Source organism: Mustela nivalis, assembly GCF_964662115.1.
Source record: "Mustela nivalis genome assembly, chromosome: 6".
Taxonomy (NCBI): domain Eukaryota; kingdom Metazoa; phylum Chordata; class Mammalia; order Carnivora; family Mustelidae; genus Mustela; species Mustela nivalis.
In genome coordinates this window covers 97,510,868-97,528,934 of record NC_139025.1, presented here as the reverse complement: position 1 = coordinate 97,528,934, position 18,067 = coordinate 97,510,868, and the positions used below count along the sequence as shown (strand labels likewise).

Here is an 18,067-nt window from a genome sequence, read left to right as displayed (position 1 = left end):
GTAGCTACCGCCCCCTGGAGCTTGGTGGGATAATGGCAAATAGAAGTGTTGAAAGCGTCCCTGGAGGTGCGGTCCGGGTATTACAGTCGCTTCGACCGAGAGAGGATTTCAGGGGAGAGCAATAGAGACGTGATCTGGGCTAGAGGGGCCAGAGATCGGTCGATTGCACGGCTAGAGAGGCCGGAGGTAAGTGGCTGTAGAAGTCGGGCGGACCCGGAATCCAGAGGAAACGGGACCATGACTTATGCTTATCTCTTCAAGTACATCATCATCGGGGACACAGGTAAGCTGCGGGCGACTGCCCTCATGGCTGGGGCGGGGATCCGAAGTTCACAAATCGGGGCGTGGGGCGGGGCTCATTTAGTGGGCTGGGCGATTAAATGAAGAGCGGGCGGGGGCGGGGCGGCCGGGGGCGGGGCTCAGGGCTCCCCTTCCCCAGCCCCGGCGCCGGGACTCGAGATTGTTCTTAGGCCGCGTGACTCGTAGAATGTGCGTCTTCCTTTTTTAGGTGTGGGGAAGTCATGTCTCCTCCTGCAGTTTACAGACAAGCGGTTCCAGCCTGTCCACGACCTCACAATAGGTAGGTCCACCTACCTGTCGCAGAAGAGATAACGAAACCTGACTAGCTGAAGTGGGAAGTTAGCTGGCTTCGGTATTCCAAGTGAAAAGTTACCTTTTCCTATTTTTAAGCTAGTCGAAAGTTACGGTAAATAAAGAGTGACTAACAATGTTGATAAATGGGGAGTTAATCATTGAAAGGTAACTTCAGAGATGGGCGTGAGATATGGGTTCATTGCCGTGGGGCTTTTACCCCCTAAATATAATTTGTATGTTTATGGAAAATTCCACGAAAGCTTAACTGTTTATTAAAAAACTCACCTTGTTTTGTGGTTAGTGCAAACGTCACATATGTTTTTCAAAGTGACCACCAACACGCAGAGATTTTTGTGTGTTGGAGAGGAAGTAGTAAATCTGAAGAGCCCTCCCAGACTTGAGTTAGAAGGTAGATGAAGCAAATGACTTTTAAAGAAAAGAGTATAGTAGAATTCCAAAATCACACTGGTGATAATGGAAGGCATAAACATTTGCTGCACATTTGTATTAAGGCAGGGGCCTCCTGGGACTTTAGCAACCCCTTCCCCATAATCTCCAGAACCCAACTCCAAATGAGTAATGGATATGAAACTAGCTTTCTTGCCATGCAAATGCAGTTTCTGAGTAGAATCCCTAACGCCGGGGCGCCAGATCGGCTCCGCGAGCTAAAGCCTCTGTCTTCCGCTCTGGTCATGATCTCAGGGTCCTGGGATTAGGATCCTGGGATCTGAGCCCTGCATCAGGCTCTCTGCTCAGCGGGGAGCCTGCTTTCCCCTCTCTCTCTGCCTGCTTTCTGCCTATTTATGTTCTCTCTCTGTCAAATAAATAAAATCTAAAAAAATAAAATAAAATCCCTAACTCCTATTCTTAACATATTACTACTTCCAGATACCACCTTATTGAAATCTGAAGCTACTTCTGCTTCTGTACACCTTATTCAAAGCCAAATAAGTAATGGGGTTAGAAAAGGATTTAGAGGATAACATCTACAGGAAAATATCTTTTTAAGTTAATATGAAGTGAGCACAGTGTAAAAGGTGCTAATGATATATAGCGCTTAACTAGGCAAATGTTGTGCCTGTCCTTAAGTAGTTTATAGTCTGCCAATATAGGAGGTGGGGCTGGAACAGATGCTGATAACTAAATTCCTATGGTAAAAGGGGAGGAGAGGCTGCTACCTCTATCTGGAAAGGCTGAAAATTGAATGAATAGGAGTTAGCCTGGCACAGGGGTTGTAGCGATGTAAAGGTGGTGAGGGCAAGAAGAGAATAATGTTTGCAAATGATGGAATGTCTGATCAGACTACCTTTGGAAAAGAAAGTGATTTAATATGGCTGGAGCATGAAATTTCATGTGAAGAGTGACAAAAAATAAAGCTGGAGAATAAATTAGAGACCAAGTTATAAAACAGCTAAAGGATAAAGCAAGTGACAAAATTTTTAAAAATATTTTATTTATTCATTTGATAGAGCGAGCAAGTGAGAAAGCACAAGCAGGGGTAGCAGCAGAGGGAGAGGGAGAAGCAGACTCTCTGCTGAGCAGGGAGCCTGATGTGGGGCTCATCCCATGCCCCTGGGATCATGACCTGAAGTGAAGGCAGATGTTTAACCCACTGAGCCACCCGGGGGCCCTACAAATAACAAATTTTAAAGTGGAGGAATGAAGTGATCAAGTTTTTGCCAGAGTCCTGTGTAGACTCTGTTTCTTTATGAATTCAGTCTTTTTTTTTTTTTTTTTAAGATTTTATTTATTTATTTGACAGAGAGATCACAAATAGGCCGAGAGTCAGGCAGAGAGAGAAGGGGAAGCAGGCTCCCCACTGAGCAGAGAGCCCCATGTGGGGCTTGATCTCAGGACCCTGAGATCATGACCTGAGCAGAAGGCAGAGGTTTAAGTCACTGAGCCACCCAGGTGCCCCTGAATTCAGTCTTATATACCAAGATAAGATACTTGGATAGAAAATACATGCAAAATATAAGGATCTCTGAGTGCATAACTGGGGGAAATTGGATAGAAGACAAGCTCTATTTTTTTAATTCACTATTGAAATTCCATTTCTGTTGTCCAGAAAGAAAAAAAAAATCTAGTGATTTTTTTTCACTAGTTATCACTGTTCTTGATAAAGCAGTCTAGAGTAGTAAGAAACATTTTTTTTTTTAAGATTTTATTTGTTTATTTGACAGAGAGAGATCACAAGTAGGCAGAGAGGCAGGCAGAGAGAGAGAGAGAGAGAGAGGAGGAGGAAGCAGGCTCGCTGCTGAGCAGAGAGCCCGATGCGGGACTCGATCCCAGGTTCCTGAGATCACGACCTGAGCTGAAGGCAGCAGCTTAACCCACTGAGCCACCCAGGCCGCCAGAAACATTTTTTTATGTCTTACTAACTGCAGCATGTGAGAGAGATAGTCCAGATAATGTTGTGTGTGGAGCCACTGAATAGGCATCTATCAGCCCTTTAGTAGAAGCTAAGTTTTAGTGTTTTTTTTTTTTACTTGGAAATCAGAATTCCTCTAGTAAAAGTACCATATGAAAATAGACCGCAGGACAAATTGTCTGAATTAAGATCAAGTATTTTCAAATTTTTTTAAAGATTTTATTTATTTGTTTGAAAGTGAGATCACAAGTAGGCAGAGAGGCAGGCAGAAAGAGAGGGGGAGGCAGGCCTCCCGCCCACCATAGAGCTGGACATGGGGCTCTATCCCAGGATCCTGAAACCATCACCCGAGCTGAAGGCAGAGGCTTAACCCACGGAGCCACCCAGGCACCCCAGTTATTTTCAATTTGAGCAACCTTCAATTTTAAGTTTTGTTCTAACATTACTTGAAAGAAGATGAATGCCAGGTAGACTAAAACATTTATTCAGACTGTCAGTTTCCATAATCCTATGAGGAAGGCTATTTTCTGATGAACTATGGGAATTAGTAGAGATCTGAAATGTATCATTCTTGAGAACATACTTCTTAGGTAGGCTCTTTTCTCAAACAAAAAATTAAGGAATTGCAAAAAAGGAAATATTGGACTAGGGAGTGACTTCAAGAAACTTACAGGAAAAAAAAAAAAAAGAAACTTACAGGAAATACTTCAAAAATTTTCGATTTTTTTTAAAAAGTTACAAAACTAAATGAAATTTAAGTATTAATATTACTAAACATTTATGCATCTTTTCTACTTCTTAATTAGTTTCATCTCCATATCTGCTTTTTGCTTACATTCCTGAAGTCATTATCACCTAGATTTTAATTTTTTAATTCTAGGAGGAAAATGAAGGTTTAAGAAACACAAAATTAGTTGTAGCAAATAGCAGTAATAGGCGTAGTGGTATTGAGTGCAGACAGAGAAGCAGTCAGTTGGCATATTGGGGAAAAACATGAACCTTTCAACATGGGTGATGTTCATGAGAATCACATCCTTTGTTTTGCTCTTCACTGACAGGTGTAGAGTTTGGGGCCCGTATGGTCAACATTGATGGAAAACAAATCAAACTGCAAATCTGGGATACGGTAAGAGAGAACAGAAATACTTAGTCTCTGACCAAGATCCAAACAGAACAGTAAAGGCTGATGGAGGGGCAAGGGGCTATGAGGGTGGGGATGATGGTAGACATAAGAGCAGGGGAAGAGTTTTCACTTTTATCTGTTACAGTTAAAATTCTGAATGCCGTATCTTTGTATTATTATTTTAAATTATTCAAGTAGTGTATGAGTTTGTCCTAGTAAAAATAAAAGCAAACGATGTAAGTGTATAGAGTAAAATTTGAATGTTCCCTTTTACACACATAAACCTCTTCCTTCCATTCCTGGTTTCTGCCTATCCAGTGTGAATGTTTCAGTGGTTATACTTCAAGACTTTCTTTGTGTTCAGATACATATACATGTACAAATGTATGGTAGTGGTTTTGTTCTTATTAGTTTTACTTGTATAGAATTATAGCTGAGTAGACCTAGCTATGTGAATTAGTTTTTTTACTTAATAATTTCTATGTTTTGGATACTTCATGTAGATTCATATATCTCTATCTCATTCCTTTTAACCACTATATAGACTCATTAAAAAGTCTGTAACATCATTTATTTAATGATCCTCTCAATGATTGAAATTCAGGTTTTCAGTTTTTACTTTGGCAAATTTTCATTGAATGTCCTTGATTACCACATCTTTATGCAAATGTTTGAGAATTTCTGTGGAATGCCTGCCCAGAGATGGAAATTCTGGGTCAGTTTATGCATATTTTAAAATTTGATGAATGTGGTATTCCCAAAATTTAGCTTGACTTTGTACAATTTTGTTTTATCCATGTAAATTGCTTTTACATATATTACCTCATTTAATTTGTATCTTTTCTCTTCTCTAAGGAAAATAATACCCTGTCTTTATTTGAATTTAAAGAAAGCAAGCACAGAGTTGCTTAATATTCAGCTAAAATCTGTTTTTATTTACTTATTATTTGATATATTTTTTTTCAAAACTCAAGAACTGAAGCCCTTAGAGTTATAAGCAGTAGAGTGATTTTCCTTTTTTTCTCCCTTTCTCCTCCTCCCATCCTCCGTCTCCCTATGCATGCAGGTATCTGTCTTAAAAGTACAATTGATCCTTGAACAACATATGTTTGAATTGTGCAGGTCTGTTTATATGTTAATTTTTGTCAATAAGTGCACTATGGTACTGTAAGTGTATTTTAACAGTTTATTCTCTAGCTTATTTTACTGTAAAAATACAATATTTAAAGATTTGTTGATTAACATGATACATTATGGGTAAGTCTTCTGGTCAACAGTAGGTTATTAGTAGTTAAGGTTTGGAGGAGTCAAAGTTATAGGAGGGAGTTATATGACTGCATGGTGGCCAGAATCCCTAACTCCCCTCTTGTTGCAGAGTCAACTGTAAGTTAACTTGCAGTTTTAAGTTTACTTGTTAACTTGTAAGTAAGTTGCTCTAAGCCCTTTTAGCAGAGTCTTTTTCTGGTGGCCTCCATGGTTGTTACCGTTTCTGGGTGTGCTGATTTATTAGGTGCTTTTAACTAGAATCATATTCTCTTGTACATTATTTGGTTGTATTTGCAAGTATTATAAAACCTTTTGCCCTTTTGAACAGACTTACATCTCTAATAGTGGAAGCACTAGCAATATACCTCTGAATATTCCACACTTGCTCTTTTTTTTTTAAAGATTTCATTTATTTATTTGACAGAGAACACAAGCAGGGGAAGTAGCAGAGGGAGGTGGAGAAGCAGGCTCCCTGATCAGCAGTGAGCCCGATGTGGGGCTCCATCCGAGGACCCTGAGATCACAACCTGAGCCGAAGGCAGCCACCCAACTGACTGACCCACCTGGGCACCCCACAAACTTTTTTATTTTTATTTTTTTTAAAGATTTTATTAATTTATTTGACAGAAAGTGAGGGAAAACAAGCAGGGGGAGTGGGAGAGGGAGAAGCAGGCTTCCCACCAAGCAGGGAGCCTGATGTGGGGCTCAGTCCCAGGACCCTGGGATCATGACCTGAGCCAAAGGCAGACGCTTAATGACTGAGCCACCCAGGAGCCCCTGTATTTGAAATTTTTAAGAGATTCCTGTCTATAATGTATTGTGTTTCTTGTTTGCCGTTCTCTGGGTAACCCTGATCATTTTTCCCTTGTCAGTCCTGATCTGCTCCTTGTTTACTCACGTTAGTTTCCCATTTTGTTGACCCCCATTCTCTCACATACTCCCAAAGTCATCCTACGTGAAAATATTTAGGGAATATTTATTTTTATAAATATGAAGGGAATTTTTATTTTTATTTTTATTTTCTTAAAGATTCCTTTTTTTTGGGGGGGGTGTCAAGATCACAAGTAGGCAGGCAGAGAGAGAGTGGGGGAAGCAGGCTCCCTGCTGAGCAGAGAGCCTGATGTGGGGCTGGATCCCAGGACACTGGGATTATGACCTGACCCGAAGGCAGAGGCTTTAACCCACTGAGCCACCTAGGCGCCCCATGAAGGGAATTTTTAAAGAGATCAAGTTACCTAGTGCTTTGTTGTCACTGTTTTGGTTATTGCTAAGGATTTAGAGACCTGTATTACCTTTTTTTTTTTTTTTTTTTTAGTAGGCTCCTTGCCCAATATGGGGCTTGAACTCACAACCCTGAGGTCAAGAGTTGCATGTTCCACCAAGTCAGCCAGATGTCCCTGGAGAACCACATATTGTTTTTATCTCTTTTCACTCTGTACATATGGTTGTACATATTGTACATATTGTACAAATAACTCATGCTAAATGAGGAGGCGTTATACTCTAGTTAATATAAAATACGGGTCAATCCCAAACTCATTTGTGTTTTACTTCAATAATGCATTTTGATTCTTAGGAAATGAGCCTTTCTGACTCATAGGAATAAATACTTCAAACGACAGTTGACCCTTAACAGTATGGGATTTAGGGACATAAACAGTCAGAAATCTGCATATGACTTTTTTTTTTTTTTAAGATTTTATTTATTTATTTGATAGAGATCACAAGTAGGCAGAGAGGCAGGCAGAGAGAGAGGAGGAAGCAGGCTCCCTGCTGAGCAGAGAGCCCCATCCGGGGCATGATCCCAGGACCCCGAGATCATGACCCGAGCCGAAGGCAGAGGCATTAACCCACTGAGCCACCCAGGCGCCCCTGCATATGACTTTTGACTCCCCCAAAACTTAACTACTTTTTAAAATAAATTTTATTTATTTATTTTAAGTAATCTCTACATCCAGCGTGGGGCTTCGGCTTGAACTCATGACCCTGAGATCAAGGGTCACATGCCATTCTGACTAAGCTAGCCAGGCATCCTCAAAAACTTAACTCCTAATAATCTCCTGTTGACCAGAAGGGTTACCCATAACATAAAAAAATGGATTAACACATATTTTGTTTCTAGTAAGGTAGAGAAAAGAAAATGTTAAGAAAACCACAAGGGAGGGGCACCTGGGTGGCTCAGTGGGTTAAAGCCTCTGCCTTCAGCTCAGGTCATGATCCCAGGGCCCTAGGATCAAGCCCCATGTCTGGTTCTCTGTTCAGCAGGGAGCCTACTTCTCTTCCTCTCTCTCTGCCTACTTGTGATCTCTGTCAAATAAATAAATAAATAAAATCTTAAAAAAAAAAAAAACAAGGGAGGGATGCTTAGGTGGCTCAGTGGGTTAGACAAGACATCTGCCTTTGGCTCAGGTCATGATCCCAGGGTCCTGGGATTGAGCCTTGCATCGGGCTCTCTACTTGGAGGGGAGCCTGCTTCTCCCTCTCCCTCTGTCTGCACTCCTCCTGCTTGTGTGCGTTCTCTGTCAAATAAATGAATGAAAGTCTTAAAAAAAAAAAAAAACTAAAAAAACCCTTAAGGGAGAGGTGTGCCTGGCTGGCTCAGTTAGTTAAGCATCTGACTCTTGATTTCAGCTCAAGTATTGATGTCAGGGTTGTGAGTTCAAACCCTGCATTGGGCCTTAAAACAAAATTAAAAAATTGAAAAAGAAGGGACGCCTGGGTGGCTCAGTTGGTTAAGCAGCTGCCTTCGGCTCAGGTCGTGATCCCAGCGTTCTGGGATCGAGTCCCACTTTGGGCTCCTTGCTCAGCAGGGAGCCTGCTTCTCCCTCTGCCTCTGCCTGCCATTCTGTCTGCCTGTGCTCACTCTCTCTCCCTCTCTCTCTCTGATAAATAAATAAAATCTTTAAAAAAAAAAAATTGAAAAAGAAAACCATTAGGGAGTAAATGCATTTACAGTGCTGTGCTATAAAGAATCTGTGTAAATGAACCAGAGCTGTTCAAACCCATGTTGTGTGAGGTTTAATTGTATGTATCTTGAAACCATAATACAATTCTTCCACTTGGGAGAAATTCAAAAGGTGTTAATTATTTTTATATACTTTATATCTTCATCTTAATTCTGTGCTGATTCAGATTTGTTTAATGGTGTTGGACAAAGATACCTAATATCAACATGGACCAGCCCAAAGGGAACCACTCACTCTTTCTAGGTTATTGGTTCAGCAAAACCATTGATGAACTAGAATGAGATGAAGAAGTAAATGGATTTGATTTTTGATTTTTAATTTTTAACTTAAAAAATACATTTTATTTATTTTGAGAGCGAGAGAGGAAAAAAAAAGTTGGGATGGGGCAGAGGGAAGGTGAGAAGCAGACTCCTCACTGAGCAGGGAGCCCGACATGGGGCTCAATCCCAGGACTCTGGGATCTTGACCTGAGTGTAAGGCAGATGCGTAACTGACTGAACTGGGTTTTTTTTTTTTTAAATTATTTATTTATTTTAGAGAGCTTGAGACATGCTTGCAAGCAGGGGGAGGGGGCAGAGGGAGAAGGAGACTTCCCCCTCAGTGGGGAGCCCAACATGGGCTTGATCCCACCACCAGGACCTGGGTTGAAATCAAGAGTCAGACACTCAACCGACAGCTACCACCCAGGTGCCCAAGGGATCTGTTTTTAAGAGGCATTTTCTGATGAGCCCCTGGAAGTATTTTTGGCTGCCTAAGTTAGATGCTGCCATGTGCTTCAACCATCATAGGTCCCCCTCAAGATTTCCCTTTAGTTCCTAGAACAACACAGGGAGGGAGGGGCCTTTCAACAGCAGCAGAAGAGAAGAAAAGGTAAAAGCAAAATGGGAATCAAATAATTTAAGACCTAAAACTATTTGGGACTAAATAAAACGTTAAGTGAGCTCTTAAGAGAGGAAAAACGTGTTTTAAATCTTAAAGTAACATTAATATTACCAACAAAGTCCTTTTTTTTTTTTTAAGATTTTAATTATTTCTTTGAGAGAGAGAGACACACACACACAGTGAGAGAGGGAACACAGCAGGGGGAGTGGGAGGGAGAAGCAGGCTTCCTGTGGAGCAGGGAGCCTGATGTGGGGCTCCATCCCAGGACCCCGGGATCATGACCTGAGCCAAAGGTAGATGCTTAACAACTGAGCCACTCAGGCACCCCACCAACAAAGTTCTTTAGAATTATTTTTAATTTTGGTGTACTAAGAGGCACACAGCTCACTAAAACATTTGTATTATTCTTGTAGAAAGAGAGTCTCATGTTGTTGGAAGAATAACCTTACAATTAATGTACTGGAGCTCTCTTCTCACCTTCAAACCCAGGTTTAGATTGTATGATGTAATGGCTAATAGAACAAACCTTGGAGCTAGGGTACACTAAGATCCTGAGTTTAATTGTGTATTCAGTAGTTATGGATTTTGTAACTTTTGAGGTTCAGTTTTCCTATTTGTGTTATTAGTATTCACTGAATACTATTCACTAATATTATTAGTATTCACTCTCTCTGCCTGCCTCTCTGCCTACTTGTGATCACTCTCTGTTAAATAAATAAATAAAATCTTTTAAAAAATTGCTCAGTTATAAATATCTTGGCCCCATTTGGAAATGAGATGAGTATAAACATTTGTTTTTTGTTTTTTAAAGATTTGTTCATTCATTTGACAGAGACAGACACAGGGAGAGAGGGAACACAAGCAGGGGGAGCGGGAGAGGGAGAAGCAGGCTTCCTGCTGAGCAGGGAGCCCAATGTGGAGCTTAATCTCAGGACCTTGGGATCATGACCTAAGCTGAAGGCAGACACTTAACAACTGAGCCACCCAGGCACCCCTGAATATTTTTTTTTTTTTTTTTTTTTTTTTAAGGAAAACTCTGTCCTGGACCGTGGGCTTCTTTCCCTATTCCTTGTTCTTACTTGCTATGACAAGATCCCTTGGTAGTCCCATCTTTAGTGGTGGAACACTAAGTGTCAGCATATACCCAAATTAAGTGCTTTGTATCTGACTGATTTTCTACATTGACCCATTGGAATGGACCCAATTCCATTAGACAAGGAATTCGCATTTTAAGATAGTTTCCTTTTTACAGATAAAAGAATATAAATAGGTTAATGTGCTGTGTTCAGCATCATGTGGGGATTGAAATGCTCTTGAGTTTCTAGTCTTATTTCCAGTTCTCTCCTAGAGGATATTGGAAAATGTATGAGAATGTCTTTGTCATAAAGTTAAGTCCTTTGTGTTAGAGTGGCACGTGATCAAGTCCTTTCTCTGGAAATAACCTGGTTTTGTTGGGATTTTTTTGTTGCCATGTTGGTGGGAAAGGCTGGGCAAGAATCCTTCCGCTCTATCACCCGTTCCTACTACAGGGGAGCAGCTGGAGCACTGCTAGTGTATGACATCACCAGGTGAGTCAGATCAGGTAGGCAGGAGGGAGCCTTTTCCCCATGTTCTCAAAATCTTTTTCTTTCCTGTGTTCTGGTTCTGGTAAGAATACTAAAGGGGAAAGGCTTCTCTAATATTTTCTATTACACATGTAACTTTCCCCCTTTTCCCATGTGTTTGGAATTCCTTTGGCATTTTGAAATGGACCTCTGATCCACTTTTAAACTTTCCTGCTGTAGGCGTGAAACCTTCAACCACCTAACCTCCTGGTTAGAGGATGCCCGGCAACACTCCAGCTCCAACATGGTTATCATGCTGATTGGGAATAAGAGGTAAAATTTTACTTGTAGTAGAAATAATAAGGACCAGAAGTCATGTTAAGTGCTCTGTGGACATTGAACTAATTGGTCCCTAAACTTTTTTAGTTTATGGTGCTCTTTATTTTAAAAAAATTAAAAAATAATTGTGGTAAAATATGCATAAGGTAGACTTTCATTTTAACCATTTTGTTTTTAACATTTTTATTTACTTAGAGAAAATGCATGCATGAGGAGAGAGAGAGACAGAGTGCGCACAAGCAAGGGGAACAGCAGGCAGAGGGAGAAGGACAAGCAGACTCCTCACTGAGCAGGGAGCCCACGTGGGGCTCAATCCCAGGATCCTGAGATCATGATGAGGGTCAAAGTCAGACTCTTTTTTTTTTTAAAGATTTTATTAATTTGACAGAGAGGGAGGCAGCTGGAGAGGGAACACAAGCAGTAGGAGTGGTAGTGGGAGAGGGAGAAGCAGGCTTCCCACTGAGCAGGGAGTCTGATATGGGGCTTGATCCCAGAACCCTAGGATCATGACCTGAGCTGAAATCAAGAGTTGAAAGCTTAACTGACTGAACCACCCAGGCACCCCAATTTTGTACTTGCTTTTCATCATAGCAACTGCCAAAAATTCAGGTTCCACAAACATATGCAAATATTGAACAGGATCTGTTTTGATCTGACAGTGATCTTGCAAACAGTCTTAAGCTTACAACTCATGTAGTGTTTTAATGTTGAGTGTTAACTGCGTTTCCCTCGAAAATTTATCCTGTGGCAAAAAAATAAGAAAGTATCCTGTGGCACTCCTGTGGGTTTGTAGTAGTGCCTAAAGTGTACCATTTGAGAGAGCTGCGACCACTGACTTATTATACTTATTTATTTGAACACATTCTAAATGTATATTTGCCAGATCCTGAGAGTACAAGGTGAGAAAAGAAGAGTCATGCCCCTGATTCTATGGAGCTTATAGTTTATTGGTGACATAAATATTAAATATAAAGGGATTTATGTCTAATTACAAATTGTGATAAATACAGTGAAGGAAAGAAAGGTGCTATAAAAGAGAGTAACAGGGTACTATTTTTAATTTTTTTTAAAAACTTTATTTTTTTTCAGTGTTCCAAAATTCATTTTTGATGCACCACACCCCAGTGCTCCATGCAATATGTGCCCTCCTCAATACCCACCACCAGGCACACCCAACCCCCCACTCCCTCCCCTCCAAAACCTTCAGTTTGTTTCTCAGAGTCCATAGTGTCTTGTGGTTTGTCTCCCCGTCCGATTTCCCCCAGCTCACTTCTCCTCTCGATCTCCCCATGTCGTCTATGTTATTCCTTATGCTCCACAAGTAAGTAAAACCAGGGTACTATTTTTAATAAAGGGTGGTGGTTAAGCTGGAATCTGAAGGATAGGTAAGAGTTCAGTGGGCATGGTTTGAAAAAGAGAAAAGTATCAGAAAGGTTGAACAAACTGAAAACCTTGAACTGGGAAGAACCTTGGCAAGGTCATGGCATTGAAGGAAATCAGTATGTTGGGCTGAATCAAGGGGGAATGGTACAAGATGTGGTTGGGAAGGTAAGAAGGGGCCAGAATTCAGCACTTTCAATCCTTACATATTTTATTCTAAATACAGTAGGAAGCTTTTAAGAGTTTTAAGCAGAGACGTGGCTTGATTAGATTTTAAAAGATCACTCTGGAGGGGAGCAGGGGTTGAAGTGGGACGTTCATTTCTGTAGTCTAAATGTGAATGATGACGTGAACTCAGGTGATGACACCAGAGAGGGAAAATGGTGACACATGTTAAGGTGCATTTTGGAAGTTCCTTGCTTTGGGATGAATTGGGTATTTGGAATGAAGAAGGAAAAGGTGTTGAAATAATGACGTCCTGGATTTAGCTTCTGTGCTGAATGGAGATGTGGAAGCCTGGGGCAGAAGCAGTTAGGGGGAAAAGATCAAGTTCTATTTTGATGTATGTGTTGGGGCCTTTTACACATCAGACTGGAAATGAAGAACAGACAAATAGAGGAGATCTGGAGCTTAGAGGAGCAGCTGGTCTAGTGTAGACATGTATGTATGTATGTATGTATGTTGACTTTACCTATTTATTTGACAGAAATCACAAGTAGACAGAGAGGCAGGCAGAGAGAGAGGAAGGGAAGCAGGCTCCCTGCTGAACAGAGAGCCCGACGCGGGGCTCGATCCCAGGACCCTGGGATCATGACCTGAGCCGAAGGCAGAAGTTTTAACCCACTGAGCCACCCAGGCGCCCCTAGGTGTAGACATTTAGATGGGTAGTTCTTCCCTGGTCTTCACACAGCTGGTGAATGATAAATAGATATTTTATAGATTTGCTGTTCTTTTGTGGGCTTACTTTTTTTTTTTTTTGTAAGATTTTATTTATTTGACAGATAGTGAGAGAGGGAACACAAGCAGGGGAAGTGGGAAGGGGAGAGCAGGCTTCCCACTGAGCAGGAAGCCCAATGTGGGGCTTGATCCCAGGACTCTGGGATCAGGACCTGAGCCGAAGACTGTTAACAACTGAGCCCCCTAGGTGCCCTGCTGTGGGCTTACTCTTTGATTTCTTTTCATCGTTGGAAGACTGGAAATCTCTGAAATGCAAATTTCCAGTTAGAAAAATGGAAATCATACAGTCCATCCTTACCTTATCTGAAGCCTTTTATCCTTTCTTGTCATAAAGTCTTTCCATATACCTGATTCTGTTTCTCAGTCTGTGGCTGTATCTTTTTTCCCCTCATATCACCCAACTTTATACATTTTTGTCTTGAGTCTTTTATTTCCCTGGTGGCAAGCTGCTATTATATATGTTATTAATGAGACTAGTGAGAATTAAGACAGCTGTGTTCTTATTCCTGACATTCTCTGTTCTTATGGGTTGATTCCAGTAAAGGAGGAAGACACTGCTATGGGATGGGGCATCTGACTTTATGGGATGGGGCTTTCTCCTTTCTAACAATTGGAATTTCCCTTTTATCTTCTTTCCTTGGCTCTCACTGGATCTCATTTTAAAAAGAAACATGGAGCACAGTAAGCCTTGAGTAACTGTGGGGCTTGCCTAACTTTTTATACATCTTTTTTTCCATAAGAGAATACGTATTATCCTCAACCATGCAGTTAAAGAACAATTTTCCAAGAAGCTACAGAAATCAGTAACCCTGTATAAGAGAATATCATGTAGGATCTACATTTTTTATGTATTATTAATTGGTGGTTGAAACAGCCATGGGATTCTTTTAGAGTAAGAGTTTCTTCTTTTACTTGGATCTCTTTTTAGTTGTCTTCCCAATTAATCTCTTGCAGTGACTTAGAGTCCCGTAGGGACGTGAAGAGAGAAGAAGGAGAGGCCTTTGCTCGGGAGCATGGACTTATCTTCATGGAAACTTCAGCCAAAACAGCCTGCAATGTTGAAGAGGTATTACTTGGGAAAGAATAGGGAAAGCTTTTGGGAGATGACATCATATCTTTATTCTTTTATTCAGAATTTTCTTCGATAAGACCATTGATAGGGAAAGGATATTTTGTTGTCCCATTGACTATATGTCTCCCTTTGAGGGAATTGTCTTTTTTTTTTTTTTTTTTTTTTGCCTTGATTCCTACAGTGGAGTTTCATTTTTGCCTTGTGTAACATTAATTAGTAAGTGTGGATTAGACACCAGTGTTATTTGTAAATATTTTAGTTGGAGGGTCTCATGGGTTCTACTGTAGCTATTCTCAATGGTTCCTAATTCATACCTTAGAAATCCAAGTGGGAATAATATTAGTATTTCCTTTTTCTAATTTCTCTATCTAAACTTGAGCCCAATAATATGATTTATGTCTCTTTCAGGCCTTCATTAACACAGCCAAAGAAATATATAGGAAGATCCAGCAGGGTTTATTTGATGTCCACAATGAGGTGAGAAAGGGTCGGGGGTGCTGACAGTTAACTTTGTTTTGTGTTAAAGAGGACAAGAAATTTTCTATAATGTAAGCATTTCCTTTCTAACATCATGCTATTTGAAGCTATGCCAAATCATACTTGATTTTTTTTAATGTAGGGACACAAATCTGTCATCATTTTCTGTTTTGTTGTTTTTCCTCAAGTCTGGGGCCCAGAATGCTTGAAGAGATGATTAGTTGGTAATGTAAAATGTATATACAATATGGGAAGTTTTCTTTGCACCCTCAGTTTTTACTATCCCAGTGTTTAGGGTGATGTAATTCTTAACTGCTCAATTGGGCCGTTTCTGTAAAGCAGATTCTATATCAAAACAAAACAAAAAAAATTTTTTTTTTTTTTTTTTAACTTAAGCACAGAGACATTTATTGTTAGGGCAAATCTTACATTCAAATGGGTTTTAACAAAACAAAAAAGAATTATATGCTAATATCTACTCTTTCACTCCTCCTGCTCTTACCTAATCTCATCCTGATTCTGCACATAGCTATGAAACCTAAATACAGCTATCACTTTAAAAATGGGCACAAGACAGGTGCCTAGGTGGCTCAGTCCATAAGCATCTGACTCTTGATTTCCGCGCAGGTCAGGATCTCAGGGTTGTGAGATCAAGCCCTGCGTTGGGCTCTGCACTGGGCTTGGAGACTGCTTAAAGATTCTTTCTCCCTTTCCTTCTGCCCCTTCCCCTCCTCCCTCCCTTAAAAAAAAAAGAAATGGGCATAAGAGTCACTTGTAGTCATCCAGAATACTTATATCTGAACTGGTCATCTCATCTTTATTGTTGAAGATTATTGTTCCACAATTGTTCCACAACAGTTTGGCTAGGGCACATGGTTACCTGCCAAAGCCATATCTGCTTCTAGAAAATGTAATTTCTGATTTCTCTTTTTATTCCTTTTATCCCAGTTACTTTAGTACTGAGGTGGGAACTCTTGACTTTTTTCTTTTACAGGCAAATGGCATCAAGATTGGTCCTCAGCAGTGTATTTCAACATCAGTAGGAACCAGCGCCTCACAGCGGAACTCTAGTGAAATAGGGTCTGACTCCGGCTGCTGCTGAATATCTAGTCTGGACTCTTTTTTCCTTCCTGGAACAGCTTCAGATCAATAGGCTTAAAGAAAGAGGTCTTACTTGCTCTGGCTGAGAAAAGCCTCTTTTCAAGGTGTGATGTTTTGCCTTTCCACTTAAAGACCAGGGAAGAACTTGGGCCCTTACTGACTTGTCCTCCTTCAGGGACGTGAGCATTCCCTAAAGATTAGGGCTCTTCTCATCCTCCTATTTTAATTTCTAAAGTGTTAGGATCAAAGTTGATTGTCATGGTAGCTCAAAAATAAATTATTTTATAAGCATACACAATTGGCTCCCTACCAGGAATTAGTAACAAGGGTCTAGGACATTCTGCTTGAGCACTTGATTTTACTGTGTTCTGGCTGGCTGGCATTTGGATGGTGGATCCTGTATCTGGGAATTTCATTGATTGTTTTCACTTGCCACTTTGTAAGAGTTCTTGGAGAAGGCACTTCCTTCAACTTGAGCTGCTCAAGGATGCTGAATAATTTTCTCCCATCCCGTTGCTAGTTTCTCTGTCTCAGAGTAACTATAAAACTTTTGAGAGCAGTGGAGTTGTTCCTGGACCTGGGGCTACTTATTATCATCACTACCTAAAGGAAACCTCTTTCCCTGTTTGTTTTAGGGACCAGACCTAACACTGCAGTGTCTTTCACCAAATTAACCCCTTACTGTTTCACCACACTTCTCAACAAGACCTGTTTAGACTTTCTAATCAAGCTAATCTGTTTACTGGACATAATATGTTTATTTCCACTTTTATGCCTTTGCATATGTCCTATTCTCTGCTAACATTATACTCAGTCCCCAAATTTTTCCTTCAGAAAGCCTTCTTTGACCTAGGGACTTCTAAATAATTATTGACCCAGCACCCCTTAAGCTTTCATATGTTGTTCATATGTATATTTATTTATATTTATGTTACTTTGTAAATTTGTTTTGTGTGTGGAATCTGTCTCCCCATCTAGGCTGTAAGCTCCTTGAGAGCAAGAACCATGTTTTCCCTTTACTTTTGTAAACTGCTTCTTCCACTATTCCTTCACAGTGCCTAGTGCTACTTACTATGTGATCATTGGACTTGACTGACGTATTTAAAGACTTGGAACAAGTTTATTGTAGACTGCAGAGGAAACAAAAGGCTTGAGTCATCTCTTTGTAACTCTCTCAGTTTCTTTCATCTGCTTACCCTAGATTCCATACTGCTCTTACCCCTTGTCCTTCTCTCCCTTCCCTGGCTTTTTGCCTCCATTCCGTGCAGCATACAGTAAGGCTGTCAGCTTCCAAGTAGTCAAATAAGTGGGTACCTCCAGCCATTTTTCTTTTCAAGGGCATTTACTAAAATGCTAAGCAAATTTGTCTTGCTTCACTCATCAGGCAGCCTTCTGAGTCAGTTTTTGTATCTTCTGCCTTGATGTCCCTTTCTCTTCCACAGCATTGAGGTCTCATGAATTTTTCTAAGTTTTTTGTTGAATTGTTTCATTATTAAATATATATGCATGTATCCAAGCAGCTCATATTTCATGTGATTTTTCTGATTTTATCCTAAACCTATGTAGATACTCTCCTTCTAGGAAATTGTATCAAAGGTATTGGAAGAAGCCACTTTGAGATACACTCATTTTTTAAGTTTTTATTTAAACTGCAGTTAACGTACAGTTTAGTTTCAGGTGTACAGTATAGCGATTCAACACTTCATACATCACCTGGTGCTCATAAGTGCAGATACATCCATTTGCTCTCCTGTAATAGTAATAATAGTTTACACTACACCACAGGAAGTTGGGAGAACATTTGGGGTAGTGCTTTGATTATGCTTTTCTAAAAAATCCTACCTCATTCCAAAAAGGATTTGAGGCTGTTGACTTTGGGGTTAGCCTGCCCTCCTCATGCCTGGGACAAAACTAAATATAATTTTGTAGTTTCTGTACAGAAATTTCCAAGCCCCAGGGATTCTGAGGGGTACCTGGCTTGCTCAGTCAGTAGAG

The 18,067-nt window shown here is 40.4% G+C and overlaps 1 protein-coding gene across 1 annotated transcript; it reads left to right on the top strand.

Moving 5' to 3' along the window:
- The first annotated feature begins 174 nt into the window (after positions 1-174).
- Positions 175-17,591, top strand: RAB2B (RAB2B, member RAS oncogene family). Its single transcript, XM_082736971.1, has 8 exons — positions 175-283; positions 509-580; positions 4,024-4,091; positions 10,688-10,770; positions 10,987-11,079; positions 14,377-14,488; positions 14,903-14,971; positions 15,966-17,591. Exons 1-8 carry the CDS (start codon positions 238-240, stop codon positions 16,071-16,073), a joined length of 651 nt encoding a protein of 216 aa, XP_082593097.1. The 5' UTR covers positions 175-237; the 3' UTR covers positions 16,074-17,591.
- The last annotated feature ends 476 nt before the right edge of the window (positions 17,592-18,067 follow it).

Excerpts from the sequence above, each read along its gene's own strand:
- RAB2B (XM_082736971.1), top strand. The coding sequence starts at position 238 with ATGACTTATGCTTATCTCTTCAAGTACATCATCATCGGGGACACAG. Across the intron at positions 10,771-10,986 it reads CTAGTGTATGACATCACCAG|GCGTGAAACCTTCAACCACC; the intron begins GTGAGTCAGATC and ends TTCCTGCTGTAG. Across the intron at positions 11,080-14,376 it reads ATGCTGATTGGGAATAAGAG|TGACTTAGAGTCCCGTAGGG; the intron begins GTAAAATTTTAC and ends AATCTCTTGCAG.